We start from the raw sequence: 23,220 nt of genomic DNA, 5'->3' as shown, positions 1-23,220 counted from the left end.
GCTGGTTTTTAGAATGTGTCCATTTTTTCACTATTATGAAGACTGTTGCACTAAATGTTTTTATGTATATAAGACACAGGTTGTCAGGGTTAGTGACCGATCATGGGTTCGGTTTTCTTTGAGGGTACACAGTCATTATGATGGGCCTCATCTTCAACTACTGTAGTGATGGACTATGATATACATTAGGATGGCAAGGGTTTGATTATTGTTTAAAATAGATTATTTTAAATTTTCTGTACCATATTCAAGCCCTGCCCCAGTATACTTTACCTGAAAGATATTCCACAAATATGAAAAGAAACACTAAAGAAGAGAGAAAAACAAAAGCATAAAAAGTAAAAAGAAAAGAAAATGGGGAAGGATAAAGGAAGAAGGGAGGGAGAGAGAGAAGGAGGATAAAGGGAGGAAAGAAAATAATGAAGAAAAAAAAATAAAATAAAGAGAAAATAGAAGGGCAGAAAAGGGAAGAGAAAGAAAAAAGGGAAGAAAGAAAAATAAGAAAACTCGATAAATCAGATAGAAAGTAAAAAGGAAAGAAAGAAAAAGAGAAAGAAAAATTCAGCAAGCCTATTATTCTATGTAAACTTTCTAATATCCCAAATACAAATCTCCAGGCACAACCATACTTTCCAGACATCAGATTAGCTTGTGGCCAAATCACAAAATAAAAGATACAACACACTCTAGCAACTGCCCCCCTGACTAGGTAATTCCTACAGACCAGGGCCTCACATTTCAGAGAACAAAGGGAATCTATGGCTAATTGGTTGCTAGCTTTTAGGCAACCTTTACCTTCCTGAAGGAGAGCTAAATTTGCAAAGGGAAGAGTAGTTAATACTTGTCTTACCAAAGTAAGACACAATAAAATTAAATTAAAGAAACAATTTCCCCTTTAATAAATTTTACGTTTTCCTGATGAAACATAGCTAGAAATCCAGGGGCATAGTGAAAATAATGTATTCTTGAGAAGATGTTAAAAGATACCTAGAGATATTCACTGTGTAGTAACGTGTACACTCACTGACTGGGCTCCCTCTGTCGGTTGTCAATACATATATTTTGCTCAAGTTTATGTTATGCCTGTTTGGTATTCAGAAAACCATAATGTCGCCTTTATGATTTGAAAACCCTGTCATAATGTTCACACAACTAAATTACTGATTCAATAAAACTTCTCTTTGCTTAATAGTGACTCAATTACAGCAGTCACTGAAAGAGCAGATTGTTTACAGATTGAGTAAAAACTTTACATTTGACGAGAATTGGCATATTGGCAAAAAACATTACTTTTTATTCCATATAGAAAAAAATAATGACTAGCAATATTTCTTAGTGGGAAATTATCTCCACGAATGGAAAAAAAATGTCATTAGTACAGTAATCACTGATATGTGAACAGTGTTGTAAAAATGGGGTTTTCCACAATGTGTTTGAAAATGTTATATAATTTATACACATATTTCTGTACTTCAGTACAAAAAAGAAAGGTTAATAGATTTCAGAAATTACCAACTACAGAAAAACAATTCTGTAATTTCTATAATTTTTTTGGATAATAGTAAGTCCTTCTATTTTTCTCTACCCTTGTTTTCCTAATGAGGGTGGTGTGGGTGAAGGAATCTAAAAGCTAAGGGAGCAATTTTTGATAAAATTCCCAATGGAGGTTCATTATCAGTGGAGTTGAATCTGAAGACCAAGCACCATGCAGAAGACCTGGACCTGGACTTAGTTAGTTCTGAGCAAGCTGTGAACAGTAACATCTGTCGCCAGCTTCCACCCTGAGACGCACGAATGCAATACAGCTTTCAGCTGAGCTAGCAACCAGTGCTCAGAGTAAAGGCTGCCTGTTGTGTTAGAGAAGAAAAATGCTTGACCTACTTGGATCCGATAAGATGGAATCTGTTTTCGGCAGAAATTGGTCACAACGAACTCCCTGGTAGCCTTCTTTGCACCTGGGGAAAAGGGATAAATAACAAACAAGTGCATGTGGTTTGTGAGTTTCAAGATTTCAACAAACAAAAATAGCCACCAGTTACATAAAGTAAATAAATGTGAGAATAGAACATTCATGCTTTTGTATAATTTGATTTAGGCAGATTTTAGTCTATTTCTGTGCAAAACAAAAACAATAACAAAAAACAAGCTCAGCACTGCTTTGCTTTTATAAATTTGTATATAATACCCAATGAGCAAATTAAATGGCTTTTTAAGATGCCCTCATAGTGACCTCAATACTGGCTTCCTCATATTATAATTTTGTATACAGGTACACTTTTCTTTCTGCAACACACAGGTCTCTAAAAAGCTGCAGATGCCCTTTCAGAAGCATCATGTTGCAAGTGTCAATCTTTTTTTCCTTTTGACAGAGACAGAGAGAAAGTCATGGAGAGGGACAGATAGACAGGAAGGGAGAGAGATGAGAAGCATCAATTCTTCACTGCGGCACTTTAGTTGTTCATTGATTGTTTTCCCATATGTGCCTTGACTGGGGGCTACAGCAGAGCAAGTAATCCTTTGATCAAGTCAGTGACCTTGGGCTGAAGCCAGCGACCTTGGGCTCCAAGCCAGCAACCACGGGATCATGTCTATGATTCCACGCTCAAGCCAGCGACTGCGCACTTAAGCCGCGACCTCAGAATTTGGAACCTGGGTCCTCTGCATCCCAGTCTGACACTCTATCCACTATGTCACCGCCTGGTCAGGTGCAAGTGTTAATTTTTTTTTTTTTTGTATTTTTCTGAAGCTGGAAACGGGGAGAGACAGTCAGATAGACTCCCGCATGAGCCCGACCAGGATCCACCCGGCACGCCCACCAGGGGGCGACGCTCTGCCCACCAGGGGGCGATGCTCTGCCCCTCCCAGGCCTCGCTCTGTTGTGACCAGAGCCACTCTAGCGCCTGGGGCAGAGGCCAAGGAGCCATCCCCAGCGCCCGGGCCATCCTTGCTCCAATGGAGCCTCGGCTGCGGGAGGGGAAGAGAGAGACAGAGAGGAAGAAGAGGGGGAGGGGTGGAGAAGCAGATGGGCGCTTCTCCTGTGTGCCCTGGCTGGGAATTGAACCCGGGACTTCTGCACGCCAGGCAGACACTCTACCACTGAGCCAACCAGCCAGGGCCTAGCAAGTGTTAATTTTCTAATAGAAATATGTTCTTATGTAATTTATCAAATAGTATCAGATTTTGGCTACTGTTTATTTATATTCCTTGTATTTTATTGGTTTCTTCCTTTGCTAATTATTTATTTATTTTAACTTAGCTAATCTCAAGTCCCTGTTCTTTTATTGGCCAGAAATAGCATTCATTTCAGACCTGGCAAGATCTCTATGAACAAGGTCTCTGTGCATTTTCTATAAACTCACACTTTGCTCTCCTATTTCCTCCTTTGCATCCAGCAGACATGTGCAAAGTGCCTGCTTTCTGCCAGGCATTGCAGGCGAGGTGAGCGCGTGCAGTTTGGAGGCAAGGCACTTGTCTGGATGCACCTGCAATGAGGCATGTCACCACAGCCCTGCCAGGTCTCTGAGTCTGTGTCCAGTGCTCTGTCAGGGCTGCTTGGCTGCCTGGGCAGCATCGACTCATCAGCTGGAGTTCAAGGAACAAACATGGCCATGGTGGTCCCAAACACTTGCTTTAGAACAGCCTGTCAGGAGGGTGTGGCATTCAGTGGTAGGCTTGCAGCTTAATCTGCCACTCTGGAGTTAAGCAAGGGGAGGTGGGAGGGGGGGAGCATCCACTGTTGCTGGTGGAATGAAGCTGTACTACTTATAGAGGAGGAAATAGTGCTGCTAACATAAAAATCAGATTTTTAAAAACAATCCGCTGGTTGTTAGAAGTCTATGAAATCAATGAAAGAATTCAAGGAAACTGTTCCATCAGAGACAGGGGTGAATCCTTTCTCTATAATATACTTTGTATTCCGAGTGTAATAAACTATTAAAGTCTATTGCAACTGGAACAGTAACACTAAAAGGCACCTAGGTAAGTCTTCTCCTTTCATTGTGAGGCAAATGGGAACTCAGGTCACGGGCAGTTCTCCTTAGCATCTTTCCTGGCTGTCTGGAGTGCAGTTGGCAATTTTCCTCCTTGACTGAGAAGAGTCTTCTGCTATGTAGACACTGCAGATACCCAATGGGCTACTGAAAAAATTGTTCAAGTGCCACATATTTTCATAACCTTTTTAAAATTTCATATATTGCACTTGAAATAAATCAGGTGTATCACTAGGTTTATAATGGTAAAAAATCAGGAAATACTTAGGATTGGAGCACATTTCGGATGAAAATATTCTAGTTCTTTGGAAGCTGGCCTGTTGTTGTTAGTTTACCTTTATTCAGAATTACCTGAACCATGGTGTTTTAATTTTTATTTTCCCATGAATTATGGGCTGGGTGCGTGCTATCGTGTGCATTAACTTTTTGAAGGTTATTATTTCCGACATATGTGGGAGATTTTCAGCACACTTTAGTCTTTGTAACTTCATTTACTATGCAATAGTATCCTAGGGAGAAAGCTGCTTTTAAGGGGAAGTGGTTTTTATGTGTGTGTTTTGTTTTCCTTTTTAAGGGTTCTTTGTACCTTAAGATGCATTATTCCATTTGTGTGAAAAAGAAAATAAGAAAAGGTATTTGAAAATTTTTAAGTCTTAAATGAATTTTCCATGAGTTTGAACCCACTCTGTAGTGTTCAGGCCTCGTGGGATATCAGAAAAATTGCATAGAGTGCCCACATCCTGCACACCAGTGTGCTGTAGAGAATAATGTGTGAGGATGTCGGAGCAGCCCAGCCCAAGGAGACCCTCTCCCACCAGAGGCTGTGTGACCAGATGTGCAAGCCCCAGTCCTTTGCTAAGGAGGTAGTGTCCCTGCTAATTGCTGCTGGGTTTTAAAATTGACAAATTAAAATTTCCAGTGAAAAGTCACACATATGTCACCTTGATAAGTTCAGACCCATCTAAATGTAAAGACACAATGTGGCAAGCAGGTAATGCCAATGAAGTGGACTAAATTTATTACAATATTTAAGACATAACACAGGCCCTGGCTGGTTGGCTCAGAGGTAGAATGGTCCAGCGTGTGGAAGTCCTCAGCTCAATTCCTGGCCAAGACATTCAGTAGAAGTGCCCATCTGCTTCTCCACCCTACCCCCTCTTCTTTCTCTCTATCTCTCTCTTCCCCTCCTGTGGCCAAGGCTCCATGGGAGAAATGTTGCCCTGGGCGCTGAGGACCACTCCATGGCCTCCGCCTCAGGTGCTAGAATGGCTCTGGTTGCCCCAGAACAACGCCTTAGATGGGCAGAGCATCGCCCCCTGGTGGACGTGCCGGGTGGATCTCAGTCAGGCACGTCTGTCTGTCGCTGCCCATCTCCCCTCCCCTACTTCTTATTTTGGAAAAATACAAACAAACAAACAAAAAAGACACATAACACAAAGGGAAAAAAGATGCGCTTTTCTGGTTTAGATGGACTTAATTGATTGAGCTTGGTGAAGCTTCTGTCAGTGTGATCAGCAGCACATCTTTTGAGAAATATAGTGGCATGTTTGTTTTGGTAGGTGTTTTAGAAAAGTCTGAGAGCACTTTTTATTTTTTTTTTCAGATGTTTGCTCTTTGAAAGATACAGGTATAAAAACAAGAGGAATCCATATAATAAAAAATGCTTTCTCTTTGTCTTAATAAAGTATGAATTAACTTAATAAAAAATTAAAAGTACATGTATAATCTTTGGTAAATACATGATTTGAAAAAGCACACATTTTACCTTAACCAGGTATTATATTTTACTCTGCATTGCTTTAAAAATTCCACTCAATTTCTCCTTTCCATTCTCTGAATTTCTTTACCCCCAAGAAGACTTGCATCACAGAGATTTTGTTAAAAATCGTGATGGTCTCTGGTCATTTTCTACAGTTAAATTTTGATTCTACAATTGGATGGCCAAAGAGCAGGGAACAGGCTTGGGATAGGAAATATTATCAGCAGTGAAACAACTACAAAGCAAACAGTCTGCGAGAGCTAAGAAATTTTAATTTGCAAAAAATGTGAATCTTAAATTTTGTGCATTTATCACCTCTGAGGTGAAGGAGTTGTCACTTTGGAAACCAGTAAGTCCTTGATAATGTTGCCTGTTTAGTTTATTTCCAAATTTAGAAGAGGAGACAATGTCCAAAGCAGGGTAGGGCAGGTGAGAGGTTGAAGGGAGGACTCTGGAGACCCTGAGCGCCATTGTATAAGCAAAGCATCCTCTGCTGGAGAGCCACAGGGTCAGACCATCACCAGTGTTCTCCCCTTCTACAGGACAAGACCAGAGGCATCACTTTTTCTACTCCTTACCTCCTTCCGATGTGGCCCTCACTCCCCTCCCACTTGTTCAGCTGTACCTGACACAGCAAGCCACCCCTTTAATTTAGTTTTCCTCTTCTACATTGTTCCTAAGAAAAAGCTCAGCTTCAGTGAAAAGTTGTAGAAATCAGCCTTTGGGCAAAAGAGAAGAAGAGCATAGTACTGGTAAAGATGAGAAAGCACAACACGCAAAATAATTATCAGCTGTGATTCAAGACTCGTTTTGTCAGTGTGGAAACACGGAAGTGGCCACCGGATCACCCAGCCTGGACATGGAGTGTGCCCAGGAGAAGACTGAAAACAGATCATTTGCTGATGTTTGCATGGAAATCGACACCCTTTGGCTAGCTAGAAGTGATGGCCAGGGCTATCAGCCCACAGTGCTAACTTCACCTCTTACAATAGTCGTCTGTCAGTTTATTTCTTGGAACACATTTCTGAATGATAGCTATATTAGAGCTAATAATATTAGTAACTTTGACTGCAAATTGAAGAACTCTCACCTGTGACCAACAGCTTCCCTACAAATCCATATTATTACTCAATTTATCCCTCTACTTCCTATTAGGAAAACTAAACCAAACTAAAACAACACAAACACTGTTCCACCGAGGAAACTGTATTCCCCTCAGTCCTCGCCCACTTCTTTCCTGGTCATTTACTCACTAATGGAAGGTGTTATCATTGTGTCCCTGCCTTCTTCTCCATTCCTACTCTTGCCTTCATAGTCAGGGTCTTAATTATCCACACAGATGGCCCAATAGCTTTATCTTAACACAGGTTTTCCTCATCTCTATCATGATTAACAGAATTGAGTTTATAATCTTGTTTCTCTGCTTAGTATTTGCAGGGATGTACTTTAGGCAAATTATTTAGTATCCCTGTTGCCCAGTTTCTACCCAAATAAAATGGGGATTAAATCAGGAAGACGGAAAATGAACAACCACATCTGGTTGATGTTATACACATGCACTTTTAGTAATTTTTATACCTAGATGCCTTCTATCTATCACATCCACAAAGATGCAGTTTACATAATGTGCAGGCAGAAATGTATAAAGGACAGAAAGAGTTTCAAATATTTGCTTTCATCCCTGTGCAGGGCCTGGCATCTGCGTGAGCTTTGGAAAGTGTGTGCATGCTTCCTCCTTGGAAACTGGAGTGTAGACATAAAATTTAAACCAGCAGAAACCAATTAACTTCAAAAGAGAGATAGTGGCAATGTTGTCGGAGGGCAGACATTTTGTCAGTGATGTACAAGCCTTCCAATTTCAAGGGGCCCATTAAACGCTGATTTAAATACTGAACAACCCCTGCAGGTATTCTTCTTTGTGCCCTGTCAATTCTCTTCAGCATCAGTGTCAGTCCTTGGTTGGGAAAACAGAAAGATCATCAGGCATTTAAGCCTCACATTTTAGAGGCAGGGAGGTTTGGGACACTGCCTGGTTTTAAGTCCAGATGGGCTATTTCACTGATTGCTTAGGCTTCTCATGCCTTCTTCCTCTGGAAATGGAGATGATAACTGTAGCTACCTCCCAGGATTACTATTAAGGAAAAAAGTGACACAAAACCTGTGGGTCATGGTAAGCACTCATAAATGTTAGTTTTTCATGTCTTTGAATTTGGAATTGTTACCCCAGGTTTTTGAGTGAGGAAACAGAGGTTTAGGAAGATTAAGGATCTAACACTAAAATTACACAGCCAGGATTTGAACTAGAGGCAAAACTAACCAAGGTTGATCTGGAGTCCTTGTGTGATGTATAGCACTTACTGAATCTCACCATGAGAATTCAGTAGTCACATAGATCACCGTACACCTAGCTACCTTTACCAAGATTAATACTTGAACATATGGTCCAAATATTATGAAATGGAGCCATAATTTATAGAAAGAATTAAAGACTTAGATTTGTAAGTCATTATCCAATCTCAAAATGTCCTTGAGCAAACCATGTCACGAAAGTAATCATTGACTTAAAGGCAAATACCTTAGCTTCATGTCAATCATAAAGGTAATCACCAAGAGTGGGAAGACTTTGGGAACACTAGTACTAAAGAATGAAAATGAGATTTCTAAATTTCAGGCTGTCCTCAGTTAACATATAGGAACAAAACAAACAAAAACACAGAGAATGGAGTTTCAGCAGGGCAAATGAAGTGCCCAACTTAGAAGAGACCAAGAGTACGAAACCAGGACTCCCAACCATGTCTCCATCTAAATGAAAATGTTTGCTGGGTGAATAGAAATGTTGCTAGCTAAGGATCTTCAGCTTAGAGTTATTGGCTCAAAAATTATTAATGTGGCTAGAACAAAGTGTCCCTTCCCCGCCACTCACTGATGAAGCTAAGATCTAGGTTTGGCTACAGAGAATATTGTGACACTGATTGAGGTATAAGCTTTCTCTAACGGAATGTAGAATGTAATTAAGTGGTCTAATTTAAAAGAACACTAATTAAGACAGCATGATGTATAAGGTAACCAACTGAAATTAAAATTACCTATAGATTGGTCATAGGTACAGCATTTCCAAAATCCTTTCAGTTATAAATCGAAAAAATTAGAATTAGATTATATTGTAGAGTAATAGCTGCCTTAACTCAGGAAGGTCCTCCAATGTGTTATATCAATAGCTTTCAGATTAACCACAAATTCCATGGTAGAGGCAACTGTTGCTTACAATGTCACTCATCTTCCAACTCTGTTATTTCTTGCTAACAGAGTTGTATCTGCAATCTTAAGGGAAAAAAGAAGTAGGATTTATTTTTAAAATTTTCCTTAGGGAAAGTTTGAATTCAAAGTAGATGAAGGTCAGTTGTTGCATCCTAGGACTGCTCTAGATTTCAGATGTAAATTTACAAGCATCTGGTCAAATCCAGAAGGCATGTTATATTCTGATCATGTTTGAGCCCAGTGACTGCAAGTCTGGGAAGTTAAAAAACATAGCAAATGTGTGTTTCCTCACCCACAAGTTCTTTCCAACCACGTGTAGGGTATCAGAGACTTGTGTCCACAGGCACCCACTTCATTTGGTCACCTGTAGTGCCAGAGAGGCAGCAACCGTTCACATCAAGGTGCTTCATTCTCAGGTATGGCACACTCACATCTGGAGAACTAGGGGCTGAACAGTTATCATGTCAGTAGGAATAAATTCGTCCCTTTCTAGAGATTTCTTCCCTTATTTGGTCAAGAACTTCACTTCAATCTTAACGCTTCATTAAGAAAATTGAAACATAACATAGCATGAAAGGACTCTCCAGGTTAGAATGCAAAGCAATATTATTATCAAGAGCAGCTCTGTGGGCTGACCAAACCATTCTATTTACTTTACCTTTGACTTAACTGTATCTAAAATTTTAAAAAGTATCTTTTTAAGCTAAGAAGGTAAATAAAGGAATAATGTATTGGCGCTGTCTGGGAACTCACTTCAGAGATACGATATGACTCCTGCAGCAAAGGCGTCTGGGAAGTGCTATACTTTCTGTGACTGTTGAACTCTCTGTGATTCTGCACCCATATGCTTGACTGACTGCCCTGGAATCTGGAATGCCCCCGAAAGAAAAACATCACATCCCAGAAGAGAGTTTAATGAATGTATAGAGTATAACAACTACATGATGTTATCTTTTAGAAATGCATTGTTCTTTCTGGTGGGCTGTGTGACTACCCACCATGTGGTTTTACTACTAACCCTCTTTATGCTATTAAGCCCGTATAAGAAGGGACCCTGTTCTGGAAGGTGTGTGGGTTTTTCCCAGCCTGCCACCACTGGGAACAGCCACTTTGCCCAGGTGTGTAAGTTTCTCTTATTAAAGCTCTTATAAATCTGAATAAGGCTATAAGTCAGTTCTTTAAAATTGACCCTAAATTTAGACTTATGGAGCTTTCTCTCAATAAGCCATCTTGCACAAAAAGTTCATAATTTCAATATCATAAATTGTGGTATAATAACAGTTTCTCTTATCAAGAACAAAAAGATTAAGGGATAATACTGACAGGTGGAGGATGGTTAGAGTTTCACTATTTCAATCAGTCTAATTGATAAAGAAAATGCTATATTGCTAATTTCCTAGTATATACAAAAATCTATTCAGAAAAATGTGAGATTCTAGTTTTCAATGGAGGTAGTTTATTAAATATTGGTGGAAAAGGCATGCCCTTTAGATGCAGGATGACACCCAATTCTCCCCAGTAGAGCGTGACAGAAGTCTGTGTCAGACCTCCCCAAGGTCTCAGCTGGTCTTCTCTGAGTGGGATTACTGAGTCTTGATTTAGTGCATGCTGTTTGTACATGTGGTGTATATACACAGAAACACACACACATTGCCCTTATTCATTGTAAATGTATCTAATAATCAGAAGATTTAGGCAGATAATTTAGGTTCCAACACTGAAATGAGAGGAGAGTCAGGACCTCTTCTCTCCCTTCTCTAGTTAATTAAAAGCTCCCATGACTGCCTTGGATGTTTCCCCCTCAGGGGCAGACCACGTGTCACATCCACTCCCTGCGACTCCTCTGTAGTATCTTCACTTACGATGATATCAATATTGAGAAACTAGCTAATCACAGACTTTCTTTGATGTCCAAGGTTAAACTGAGGCAGGAGAGTAGAAAGCTAGGGAAATTGCTTGACAACTGGAATGAGGGAAACTGAGACAAAGTAAACAAATAGTTTACACCATCCTGGAACAGACTGGCCTTGGTCATGGTCCCTCTTCAATGATATTCTTTAAAAATGAAACAAACCAGAAAGTAAACCTAACTCCTCTTTATGCACATTTTGATGAGTCAACATACTGAATGGTACACCTGGAAAGCTAATGAATATTAAGACCCATAGACCTCCCATAGAAGTCCCACTGGCTAAGAAAAGATAAAAAGCTTTAAGACAAAGAACACACCAGCACCCTCTCTCCAAAGCATGCCCATATCTTCTCTCTTACTCTACAGCTCCCCATGATATTTACAACCAGAGGAGCAGCAGACAGTGGTAACTTACCCTGGGCTTATGCCCTGGCCCCCAGGCATGCCTTGGCTTTCTTCTGTTGCTTCTTCTATTTTAGGCCCTTCCTTAATTGCAGTGTCCCCAGCTTTAATAAATGTACTCTCAAAATCACTTGGACTCATGTTATGAAACCTTCCTTGCACAAACTCAGGGACTCACTCACTACATACTGGAAGACTCATTCTGGGCTCAGTCCCCATCTGGTAACACAACCGTTAGCAGATTCCCACACTTGTTTCTACTTGCTTGTAATTAGAAGAGCAGTTGACTCACTGTTGGTCAAATAAGTTTGTAAATATGATATATATGTTTGCTCGCTTGTGACTTATATTGGGTGTGGGGGACAGGCTATAAGCAGGCCAGGCCGTTGTAGCCTAAGGTTTGGTTTTAGGACTAAGCTTTTCCCCACACCCTTGACTGATTGTATGATCTGGGTGGTGCACTCTCATGAGGAATCCAATTATGCCTTGGATAAGTGACTTTGTATCAGAGACTTCCTTGTTTGTATATTGGATTAAGGGATTTTGGTTTTCTACACTATAAAGTGGGACAGACCAGGAGCTGGCTCACTCAGTTCCTGCTATCACGATTGCAGGGGCTTCCCTGATCCCTTGCCCTTCATGGGAAAAGCTGGTTTTCTGCTTTTCCCTTGTCTTCTTTTGTGGTTTGCCTGTCTTGGTGAGACACCAATGAATAGGATGGCCCCCCATCCTCTGACTCCGCCATTTCTTTATCGTCTGCCCAAATCCAATGGGAACCTGCATGTGAATGGCCACGATGGCGGCTCCTGGCCTTACACTCACACATCTAGAGTAGTCAGTAGAATTTATTCTTTAGATCTGGCCATCTAAAAAATATCTATAGAGGAGTAAAGGACAATGATCGTCCTTGTCAGCTTGAAGTTTACCAAAAATCAAAAACAGAGCCAGAGTAAAACATTTTCAACTTGCTGTATTAGTGCTTGGGCAGTCATAACAAAGAATCATAGGCTGCGTGGCTTAAACAAGTGATTATTATTTTCTCATGGCTCTGATGCTAGAAACCCAAAATTGAGGTGCCCACTATAGCAGTGAATGGTGCGAAATCTCTAATTGGGTTGTAGATGGCTGTCCTCTCATTTAACCTCACCTGGTTATTAGAAGACAACCAATCCTATCAGATTAGGACCCCACCTATATGACCTCATCTGACCTCAATTACCTCTTAAAGAGCCTGTCTCCAGATCACATTGGGTGTTAAGGCTTGTGGATGTGGGGGTCCAGAACAAGTCACCCCAAGATGTGCCTCTGTGGTATGCAGATTTTTTGAGCTAAAGGCAACTTTAGCCCAGGCTCAGGAGAAAATTCTGCCTCCCCCCCTTAACTGTCTGAAAGAATTTGAATTAGAGGGCCTGCCCATAAAAGATGATCAGCAATAACCTTTTCACCCTCCTACATGGCAGGACAAACTTTTATTTATTAAACATCTGCTCTTCTTATTATTCTGGAAGCCTCAAAGGGGCATTACTTCATTTGTACCTCAGGATGACTTATGTACCTCAATCCTACTTTCTTTCTCTCGACTTCTCTTGCAGGTGGTGGTGGTGGTGGGGGGGGGGGGGGGGTCTATGCAACTCTAATGTGTGCAGGGTTCTCATACATATGTATGTATTAAATTTGGTCTTTTCCTCTTGTTAATATGTCTCAGGTCTATGTGATTATTAGACCACAAAGAAGCTTGAGGGAAGAGAAAAGTTTGTTCCTTCCCCACTTGGACAAAAAAGCAGATTCTATGGAAAGTTAGCTCATATGGTTTTCTGATCATCAATTCCTAACTGGGCAGGTCATGGTGGGAAGTCATGCCCCAGACATATAACTGTTTAGTAAAAGGTTTATTTTAGCCTTAAGAAAGCCCTGCCCATTGTTTCTGTGAATCTAGGTTAATATTCCTTTGGAAAGCCTCTTTCAGACCCTTCCTTGAAGAGCAGACCACCCTCAAAGAGAATACATAATATTTTTAACTATCCTGTAATTCAATCAAGATAGTATCTTAGCTTTTGTATTCCAGGGACAAAACACCTGCTAACTATGTCACAGATAAAGAATTACTGATATGCAAATGAAGAAATGCTAGAAAAATTTCTGGAATGCAAACTTTATCTAATTAACTTGTTTATCTGAATTTTAAACCCCTCAACTACCCTTTTCTCCCTCTACAAAATGGTCACCTTGAGAAGAGATGTTAAAACCATTTTTAGGAAACATAACCCACTGTCTTCTTAGATTGCAGTTCATCTGAATAAAGTGCCCACAAAGATTCCTTCCTTGTCTTTACTTATTGGCTGAATGGTGACAGGCAGCGTGAACACTGATTTTTGAGGTTTCAAGAATACCAACCCCAAGACTTAACTATAGTTGTTCCTCAGTATCTGGAGGGATTGGTCTAGGACCACCCACAGATACCAAAATACATGGGTGCTCAAGTCCCTTATATAAAATGGTGTAGAACAATGCATGCAGTCAGTCCTCCACATTAAAAAAAAATACTATTTTTCATCTACCTGGTTGGTTGAATATAAGGACAAGATGTTCAGAGATATGAGCGCAGAATGTATATATATATATTTTAAAATATCTCCATTTAATGGACCTGGTTCAAACCTGTGTTGTTTATGAATCAGGTGTACTTCTATTAACCATAGGAGCGATGCAATGAGCTCATAGAATCTGGAAGAGGAGAAGAGGAATTTCAATAGCTAGCTCTTCAAGGCCAAAGCATCAAAGGGCTATTTCAAGAATGTGGGGAAGTTCAAATGAAGCAGTGCTGTTTGTAAATGTTCGGTGCTGACTTGTGACTTAATTGTTTGGATCACTTACTACTACTTTGCATAAATTCTTAATAAGTTGTACGATCATGCTGGCCTGCAGCCCAAATACGAACAAAAGAAGAAAGGGGGCCCGTTTTTTCTGCTTCATTCTGCATCTCACTTTACTCCAAATAATTTTGATACTGAGGTGCTCACATGTCACTGAGTTTGAGAAGCAATGAGTGCAGGTGTGCAACATGCGGCAATGATAAAATAAAAGAGAAATCACAAGAAGAAACTCTTCTGGAAAACTGTGATGTCCTTTTTGGAATTCGCGCTCTCAGAGGAGATGATGAGTGAGCATGATATAAACACAAGATCAAAGAGGTCAGTCTTGTCCCCTGCCTCGGAAGTATGGGTAATTCCCTGAAGTAAAGACGTGCTCAGCTTAATAAGGAAGAAGGAAAAGAAAAGAAATCTGAGAGATAAATCTTATGTAAAAGGCATCTTGATGATTGGCACTATAAAGGAGAGAGGCAGCTCATTAGAAAAAGAACCAATAAAACCACTCACAGCAGGCTTCAAAAAGAAGTGGTAATAATTATTGTCTCTCTAAGAAAGGGGGCAAAACATCCACACTGTGTCATTCACAAATCTGGCTACCGACATTGCAGGGCAAACTGCAGATTCCCACAGCTTTCTGATTTAATTAAGTGAAGAGAGCAGAAAAAGACTTCTACAGTTTACCGTCCTCGATCATAGACAGTTTCTCCATGAAACATGATTTCTTTAAAAGCCATTTTAGAAACCCATAGAGTTTGCTGAACCCTCGTTCAACAGCATAATTTTCCCTGTTTCTCCCAGGATACTGTATAATCGACTAACAGGGTGCAACATTTCTGTTGGCCAAAGGCAGTGGGCAGCTTTGATCAGAATTCACAATAATATATCTCCCTTGTGTGATAAATGATTTACTGCTGGGGATAAATGGATATAATCTTTCATTATGTATGACATTCATCAGCAACAAGAAAGCTTTGGACTGAATGGAAAGTGATTTCATATTAAAAGCCTCATGCATTTCAGACTGAGATGAAAGTGAGGTCTTGCCTTGAACAAAAACAGGGCACAGGCTTGTAGGTTGAAATGGGTGTGCAGTCAAATATAATCATTACTCTAAAGCTGAAAATCTGTTAGGAGAAAACCGGGGAATTATGTGACTAGATCAACCTCAATGCTGCACAAAAGCCCCACTTCTTAATTATACTGTTCTGCTTCTTTAAATGTGTTCTTAAGACCAACTCTGAGAACCAAGAATAGTGATAGAACCAGGTAGGGAGAAGAAAGAATTGGTGGGGGGTGGTGTAAGTGACTTTAAATTCCCGTTATCATAGAAAGTCAATGTGCCATATCTAAAGTAGATAAAGCAAGAAATAGAAGCTTAATGTGTTATTTAGCTATATAGAGTTAACAACTGGGAAAATGGCAAAGGAAAATGATTTAATAAGCTTGTCTGCCTGTTTGGGGAGGGAGTCCAGTTGGGAGAGTTGTGGGGGAGGGGGAGTTGGTTCAGAAAAGAAGACCAAGGTTGGTTTTTCATTATAATACATTCATATTTTAACTTATTTTTTTAAATCACACAATTTGAGTACAGCAAATAATTTAATTTTAAAAATGATTTGAGTTCTTTGCTTCATTAATTATTTATAACCCAGTTATAATACCACATCTTCATTTGATTTTTCAATAACAGGAATTCCCCAATACTGTAGTATATCTTAGGAACAAAAAAATTTTTAACATGAAAAACAATGTGAAAAAAATGCATAGTCAAGCCACAAACTGAGTGGAAATATTGGTAAAAGACACATTTGATAACAAACTGTTATAAAAAAATATACAAAGCACTCTTAATATTCAACAATAAGAAAACAAACTACACAATTAAAAAGTGGACCCAAGATCTGCACAGTCACCTGAGCAAAATGACATAAGCATGGGAAATAACCCTATAAAGAGTTACTCCACACTGTCGGTCACTAGGGAAATTCAGAGTAAAACAACTACGAGATCCCACTGTACACCTATTAAAAGGAGCAAAATCTAGAACAATGACAACATGGAATGTGGGCAAGGATGTGCACCAACAGGGAACAGGGACTCTCATTCATTGGTGGTGGAAATGCAAAATGGTACAGATACTCTGGAAGACAGTTTAGCAGTTTCTTTTATAAAACTAAACATATCCTTACTGTATAATCCAGCAATTGTGCTCCTTGCTATTTACCTGACAGGGCTGAAAACTTATGCCCATACAACAGCCTCCACAAGGATGTCTGTAGCAGCTTTATCCACAATTGCCACAACTTGAAAGGAATCAAGAATGGATAGTAGGTAAACAGAGAAACTGTGGTACATTCAGACAATGGGATATTATTCAGTGCTAAAAAGAAATGAGCTATCAAGTCATAAGAAAGACATGAAAACAATTTAAATACATATTACAAAATTAAAGAATCCAATCTGAAAAGGCTTCATACTATATGATTCTAACCGTATGACACTATGGAAAAAGCAAAAAATATGGAACCACTAAGAAGATCAGCGTTTACCAAGGTTTGAGGGTAAGAGATGAATAATCAGAGCACAGAGAATTTTTAGGGCTGTAAAAATGCTCTGCATGATACCATCGTAAAGGACATATGTCATTATATATTTGTCTCAACCAATAGAATGTACAATAGCAAAATTGAGCCCTAAAGAAAACTATGGACTCTGGGTGATTATGATGTGTCAATGTAGACACTCTGGTGGGAATGCTGCTAAGGGGAGGCGGTGCTGTGTGATGGCAGGGGGTCTACGGGCTATCTCTATGTCTTCTCCTCAGTTTCCCTGTTTACCTAAAACTTCTTTAAAAATCTTAATAATTATGTATATATCAAATGAAATAAGTATGGACAGAGTTAGACCCAAATCTTAATGTTTTCTTATACTGTATAAAAATGGAATTAGAAAAATTCATAAAGGGCATTTATTCCAACCACCTCATTTTGTGGAAGACAATATTATAAGACAAAGGTGGTGGATTTGCCAAGCCATTAAAGGCCATGATGGGTAAAACAAGGATTAGAGTTTTTGGATTCTTTCTAAATTCAGTGCTCTCTTTGCTGTTTTACAATTTCTCTTAAAAAGAAGACATTCCTGCCATCCCTCATGTCAAACTTTTCTGAGTCTTTCTAGTGAAAACATATGTATTGTTGGAGATTAATCAGCACAATTCAATTGCCTCAACAAGGTGAGAAAGAGGTGGCAATATCAATATAACTAGCTTGGAGAAGGATAGATAATGAAACAAATTATAAAAAGGATGTCACATGAAAACTGGGAATATCACATCAGAGCATGGGTAAGGTTAGGTGAGCTTGAAAAGACATATAAGGGAATAGTCCTTCTAACAGTGAGATGGATATAATTCTTGACCTTTAATTGAAACTAAGGAAAATGCAAACTAGTACAAGTTGACAAAAATTAAGTGGATATCCACAGACAGTACATTCAAAATAGAATTCAAAAGAATGTTATTTAACTGGAGTGTTTGACAAGTTGAAATGAATATGCAAAAGTGAGCAGTGACTTGAAATCAATTAAATGGTTATTATTTTGTAAAATAAAAACAGAGAGACAGACAGATTGATTCAGTTAATCACTTTATGGGTGATTTATTTGATATTACTATGTGTTTTCAACCTGGAATAAATCAATGAGAAAGTGCTTCATCTTGTAGAGTAACAGATGGAGAGGGTCTAACTTCCCTCAGGACCTCCTCTGTGTCTCAGGGCACAAAGAACACATATGTGAGAAGTTAGATTTTATTCCATTTCAACTAACACTGGAGAGCATGTTTACTTGCGTTGTTGACCATTCTAATAGTGTAATGTATACTTCTAAGTGCTCCATTTCATTATTAACTATCTCTTGAGGAAAAGGAAGCCTATCATTTTATACTTAATGTAGAGGTAAAGATAAAAGTGAAAATAGCATTTTTAATTATTTGCTTAGTTATATAATGCCATAATTTTTTTATTATGTGAGAGGTGGGGAGGCAGAAAAAGGCTCCCACATGCTCTCCAACCAGAATCCACCCTGCAAGCCCCCTACCAGGTGATGCTCTGCCAGTCTGGGCCTCTACTCTGTTGCTTGGCAACCAAGCTATTTTAATGCCTGAGGTGAGGCTTTGGAGCTGTCTTCAGTGCCTAGGGCCACCTTTGCTCAAACCATTCAAACCATGGCTGCAGGAGGGGAAGAGAGAGAGAGAGAGAGAGATGGGGGGGTGGAGAAGCAGATAGTCACTTCTCCTATATGCCCTAAGTAGGAATCAAACCAGGGACTTCTACATGCTGGGCCAACATTCCATTACTGAGCCAACAGGCCAGGACCCCCTAATTTAATTAATCTAAAAAAGATTAAAAATATAAAGATATTTAGTATGGCTTTAGATTTAATAGTATGTTATCATGTTCTAACATCTCAATTCATATGCCCATTCCCAATTAAATATAAAGCACTGAAAAGAAAGTGGTAGTATATCTGGAAACAAAAACTTTGTTAAATACTACAGATAAGGAAATGTAATAAGACAATTGATTGCAAAAGTAGATAAAACATGAAAAATTAAACAGACTAATAAGGCAGCATAGGAATTAGCAACAGTATGAAATCATACTGACTTCTAGGCACATAACTGCACATGCACAGACACAAACACTCACCTCCCTCCCTGCTCACAGCACCTCAGAGGAACTAATTTATCCCTCTGGGCACCCATTTCCTCTTTTGCTAACAGGGCTAATCACCCTGGCCTGGAGCACAAAAGAGAGCTATGCCCATTAGTTACTTAAAGCTCATAAACTCTTTTGAAGAGGAAAAGCTCTAGTTTTCTCATTCTGTTCTTTGCCTTCAAATAAACTAGCTACACTTTACAAAGGTTTCTGAGGGATTTATTACCAGACCTCTATCTAAAAAAAGTTGCACCACAATTACAACTTTAATGACCTACTCTAAAACTTCCCAAGGCTACAACATAATTAGTCTATTTTATAATTATTACTTTAAAAAATCATTTGTTGGAAGTAAATAAGAAGTGACTAGGGCTCCTAGAAGCCATCTACATTATTTGATATATAAAAGATAGAAATCATATTTATCAAGTGCCTACAATTTTCTAAATTCTGTGCTAGACACTTTACTTAATTACCTATATATTCTACCCAGTATTGCTAAGTCAGCACTGTTTTATTTGTGGTTTTAAAGGTAAAAAATATAGAGATTTGGACTGATTAAGCATTTGATTAAGTTACAAAACTAGTAAGGTTTGAAGTTGTGAGTTATGTCCACTTTAACCATAATAAGCCTGACAATGAAGAAGCAAGAATGCCTGTAATAATAAATCAGTGCTGCTTATGATGATTGATCAGCAATGATTTCAAGGAAAGATCTTGATCAAAAGGGATAAATGTAAACAATACTATAAATGTAGTGAGTTTACAATGGAGCTGCCATGTCAGAGGAACTGTCTCACATGTCTTAAAGATCAAACTTCGGAATGTTGAAACAAAGCAAAATAACCTTTGGGTTGGGCATAAGCAACATTATGTCCCAAAGAACTGTATGCAAAAATAATGAATAATCAGTTATTATGACTTCTGGATTGATGACTACTGAACTGAAAATTAAAAACACTGTTTAGAATTAACATAACTATGTATCTGGACCAACAAAAATGACTTTCTTCCATTGATGTAATTGCCTCTGTTCACGTTCTCATAAATATCCATTGACTTTGTCTTCTAACTGAAACCTATTTGGGCTTCTGCTCGAATTAAAGATTCTCAAATATTCTCAAGTATTCCTATCGATCTCAAATGACACTGTTTGCCACTCACTTTGAAAGACCTTGTTTAATTTTAAGTTAACATAAAACTTTAAAAGCTATGATCCCTGTATAGTAAGACGTTATTTACATAATAGAAGATTGTGATTTAGGATCACATCTCAGATAGACCAAAATGTTTCTAGATGTCAAACTTACTCAATCTCAATACATATTTATAGTTTTATGGTAATATATATAGTACCTATCTATTTATTTATGCTCTTAATTTTGATTATCACAACTCTAATGATTGGTTTCTTAGTGATTAATTTTTAGAGGAGTTGGTGTTAAGTTTAGCTCACATTAACCAATGAAAAAACTAGTAAAACATTATTACTAATTTAAAAATATGTGATTCTATAGTAATAAATTTATTTTATTCATTAAAGAAAAACATTTTCCTTCATGAAATGGTTTTAAACATATTTTCATTAATATTTAATAATCTTGAGAATCTATACTCTAGTGCAGGGGTCGGGAAACTTTTTGGCTGAGAGATCCATGAATGCCACATATTTTAAAATGTAATTCCATGAGAGCCATACAACGACCTGTGTTGGTTATGCATTATCCAATAAAAATTTGGTGTTGTCCCGGAGAACAGCTGTGATTGGCTCCAGCCACCCGCAACCATGAACATGAGAGGTAGGAAATGAATGGATTGTAATACATGAGAATGTTTTATATTTTTAATGTTATTATTTTTTTATTAAAGATTTGTCTGCGAGCCAGATGCAGCCATCAAAAGAGCCACATCTGGCCCTGGCCAGTTGGCTCAGTGGTAGAGCGTCGGCCTGGCGTGCAGAAGTCCCAGGTTCAATTACCAGCCAGGGCACACAGGAGAGGCGCCCATCTGCTTCTCCACCCCTCCCCCTCCTCTTCCTCTCTGTCTCTCTCTTCCCCTCCCGCAGCCAAGGCTCCATTGGAGCAAAGATGGCCCAGGTGCTGGGGATGGCTCCATGGCCTCTGCCTCAGGCGCTAGAGTGGCTCTGGTCACAACAGAGCGATGCCCCGTATGGGCAAAGCATCGCCCCTTGGAGGGCATGCCGGGAGGATCCCAGTAGGGCACATGCGGGAGTCTGTCTGACTGCCTCCCAGTTTCCAGCTTCAGAAAAATACAAAAAAAAAAAAAAAAAAAAGGCGCCACATCTGGCTCGCGAGCCATAGGTTCCCGACCCCTGCTCTAGTGATCAAAACATTTGCATTCTGTTACAGAATAACAGTTAAGCACACTAGTTGTTCTCTATGAATCTTTTAAATGATATATAAATATCTTTTCAGTCAGTAGTAACCACTATTTATCCTAATTTGCATCCCATGATGTTATTAGGCTTGGAACAAGCCATAGACTGTTGGAGTCCCTAGGCTTGTAATTTTATCCCAATGAAATGTTTCAATAATTGTTAAGTGCCTATCCTGAAGTGAATAATGGTTTCATTCTCATTTGGACAAAGAAAAGTTAATTTTATTGATGTCACTGAGACTTCAATTTTAGTTATTATCAGCAGAGTACTCTGTGTTCTCTGTGTCTACACCTCTCTTATAGGACTTCTACAGGGTGACCAATCATCAAAAAATATGTGTGTCCTGAGATTCAGTACCAGTGCTTTAGCCAAGAAAGCTATAAATAATATTTTTCTCTCCCTTTCTCTCTCTCTCTCTCTCTGGTTACTGTCTGCCTCAATAGATTTGAATACCTCTATATGATTTGCATGTATTGTGTGTATACTTAATACAATCTTTACTTACAAATATGCCTTAACAATAAAATATTTAAAGTTTTCTCTACTCACCTCTTCATCTTAAGGTGTTCCTGCAGTTCTTTTCTGTGTAATTCTGCTAGTTCATCAAGTTCTAGTATTATATTTACAGAATTACATTTATACCAAAATAATCTTTAATTATTTTGTGGGTTTTCCTCTTAACTTTATAGGGATATTGTTTCTTTTTTATGTCAAATATTTGATATAATTTTTTAATAATAGTAACTAGAATTAATTGAACATTTGCAATGTCAATGGCAGCAAAATATGCATTTTATGCATATTATCTTTAAGTTTCTGCCTTATGATATTGCTATTTTGATTTCTATTTATTAGTTGAAGAAACTGAGGGTCACATGTTTAATTATATATATGGGAAATAACAGCTAGAAATAACACATATAAAATGTACTACTTGAAAGGAAAGGCGTTTTTGTTACCCTAACCCTCAGCGGAGGTGTAATGACAACGTGTTAGGGTGCCACCGGAAAGAGCTGAAATTCACAGCCAGGTCTTTAAACTTCTTCTTTTCCTAAAACCTCTTCAAAAAATGTAGTCTCATTAAACTCTTCTCTGCTACACCACAATATTTCTTCTGTTAGAACATCAGCAAAAAATCGCTATCCTTGTTCACTGTGACAATTTTGTCCTGTCGGAGTACCTGGTCTTTTAGTTAGGGTACAATCCATTCCCTGTACAGGAAGACTCTAAAGTAATCATTGTTAGATTAAAAAGAGTAAAGCACTTCTCTATAAAAGACAAATATTTGATATAAATCACAAGGAAATAATAATTCTAGGCCTTTTAGTAATCATAAAAACAAATGCAAGGAGAAAGAATGAAGAAGCATGAGGTGGATACTCCCACCAGACGCTTGTCTTTGTCCCTGAAACAAGGCTGGTTCAGCAGTTGCACGCAGTGAGCGTCTCGGCGTGGGAAAAAAACTACAGTTTGTCAGAGGAACACCAACTCACCTTTTCTGAAAAAAAAAAAAAAATCTAAGACTTGAAATGATTACTGTATTCCAAGCAAGAGTTAAGAGGCAGACATGCAAGGTGAGAGAGGTTTGCCTTACCAGATATAGAGTGTGGTAGTAAAGACAGTATGAAACTGGTTGTGTGATACACAGACAATGGTAAGAAACAGAAAGAACAGAAGTAGAGGTACATATACTTGGACATTAGTACAAACTCCCCTCTGAGAAGTCAGAAGGGAAACAAAAAACTATACACAAAAGGTTGTAGAGCTTGTGACTGATCATACATATGAGACAAAGAATTAAAATATGAGTTTACCATACACACCCAAACATAAATCTAGATGTTGTTAACTATTTATACATGAAAACAAATCTTTAAATATTTAGAAGGAAATACCACAGAAAGCTATCTTTATGAACTA

The 23,220-nt window shown here is 38.7% G+C and overlaps 1 protein-coding gene across 4 annotated transcripts in view; it reads right to left on the bottom strand.

Moving 5' to 3' along the window:
* Positions 1-23,220, bottom strand: part of NRG3 (neuregulin 3) — a 1,209,406-nt gene that overhangs the window by 282,771 nt on the left and 903,415 nt on the right. For all 4 annotated transcript variants that reach the window (XM_066349570.1, XM_066349572.1, XM_066349571.1 and 1 more), the window contains exon 3: positions 1,882-1,955. In XM_066349570.1, the coding sequence (XP_066205667.1) occupies positions 1,882-1,955 (74 nt within the window). The remainder of the gene's footprint in view (positions 1-1,881; positions 1,956-23,220) is intronic.

Source organism: Saccopteryx leptura, chromosome 9 (genome assembly GCF_036850995.1).
Source record: "Saccopteryx leptura isolate mSacLep1 chromosome 9, mSacLep1_pri_phased_curated, whole genome shotgun sequence".
Lineage (NCBI taxonomy): Eukaryota > Metazoa > Chordata > Mammalia > Chiroptera > Emballonuridae > Saccopteryx > Saccopteryx leptura.
This window is presented reverse-complemented; position numbering and strand designations above follow the sequence as displayed.